Here is a 1,023-nt window from a genome sequence, read left to right as displayed (position 1 = left end):
GTCTGCGAGAATCATTTCTATGAGGGGAGCAGGCACACTTTTAAATTCTCTTCTCCCTGCCCCAGGTATTTGTGATTCTCTTCAGTACAGCTAACGCAGTCTCCTTGGGCCTTTCTAGAGGTCTGCACGGGAACGGGGATCGCGGGAATCCCCCCCTAATCCATGGGACTCCCACGGGGACCCCCTCTGGCCCACGGGACTCCCACGGGGATGAAAGGCTTTGGAAGCAGGGTTCGTCCATATAATACAATGGACACGTCAGCCTTAGTAAAAGAGGGGGTTTATAAGTTAATTACCTGAACAGAAAACAAAAAAAGGGTTCCACCAAAGAGATTCCACAAGGAAAACAGCAGCGCAAACACAAAAGAAACTGTGGAACTGATGATCCTGTCAGAAGTAATTGCTGCTTTTTATGGGGACGGGCGGAGATGGAGGTAATTCCTTGCGGGGATGGGTGGGGACGGAGAGGATCCTGGCGGGGATGAGTGGGGATGGAGATGATCCTGACGGGCACAGGTGAGGACGGAGAGGATCCTGACGGGGACAGGTGAGGACGGAGAGGATCCTGATGGGGATGGGTGGGGATGGAGAGGATCCTGGTGGGGACGGGTGGGGACAGAGAGGATCCTGGCGGGGATGGGTGGGATTTCGGTCCCTGTGCAACTCTCTAGTCCCTTCTGCTTCCCACGACTGGTCTTCGTTTGTTCAAGCTGGCTGCCTTCAAGATGGATTCTGCTGGAGGAGAGCAGACGTGTACAATAGTGACCACCTCCAGATCATTAGCTGGTGAAGATTAAGCATCTGGAAAATCTTACCTCCATGGTTTCCAAATGCTCCACACCTAATGGTGTGCCCAGGAAGTCTCATACAACCTATTAGGGATATCTAACAAGCTATATTACTACTACGATTTAACACTTCTATTGCGCTGAAGGGCATAAGCAGTGCTGTGCATTTTGACATTAAATAGACAATCCCTGCTCGGTAGAGCTTACAATCTAACTTGGACAGACATGACATAGA

The 1,023-nt window shown here is 50.8% G+C and overlaps 1 protein-coding gene across 1 annotated transcript in view; it reads left to right on the top strand.

The window, feature by feature from the left end:
• Positions 1–491: 491 nt before the first annotated feature.
• The window catches only part of MUC1 (mucin 1, cell surface associated), a 53,150-nt gene continuing 52,618 nt past the window's right edge, over positions 492–1,023 (top strand). The window contains exon 1 of the mRNA XM_033923400.1: positions 492–516. Coding sequence (XP_033779291.1) covers positions 492–516 — 25 coding nt within the window. The remainder of the gene's footprint in view (positions 517–1,023) is intronic.

This window comes from Geotrypetes seraphini, chromosome 16, assembly GCF_902459505.1.
Source record: "Geotrypetes seraphini chromosome 16, aGeoSer1.1, whole genome shotgun sequence".
Classification (NCBI taxonomy): domain Eukaryota; kingdom Metazoa; phylum Chordata; class Amphibia; order Gymnophiona; family Dermophiidae; genus Geotrypetes; species Geotrypetes seraphini.
This window is presented reverse-complemented; position numbering and strand designations above follow the sequence as displayed.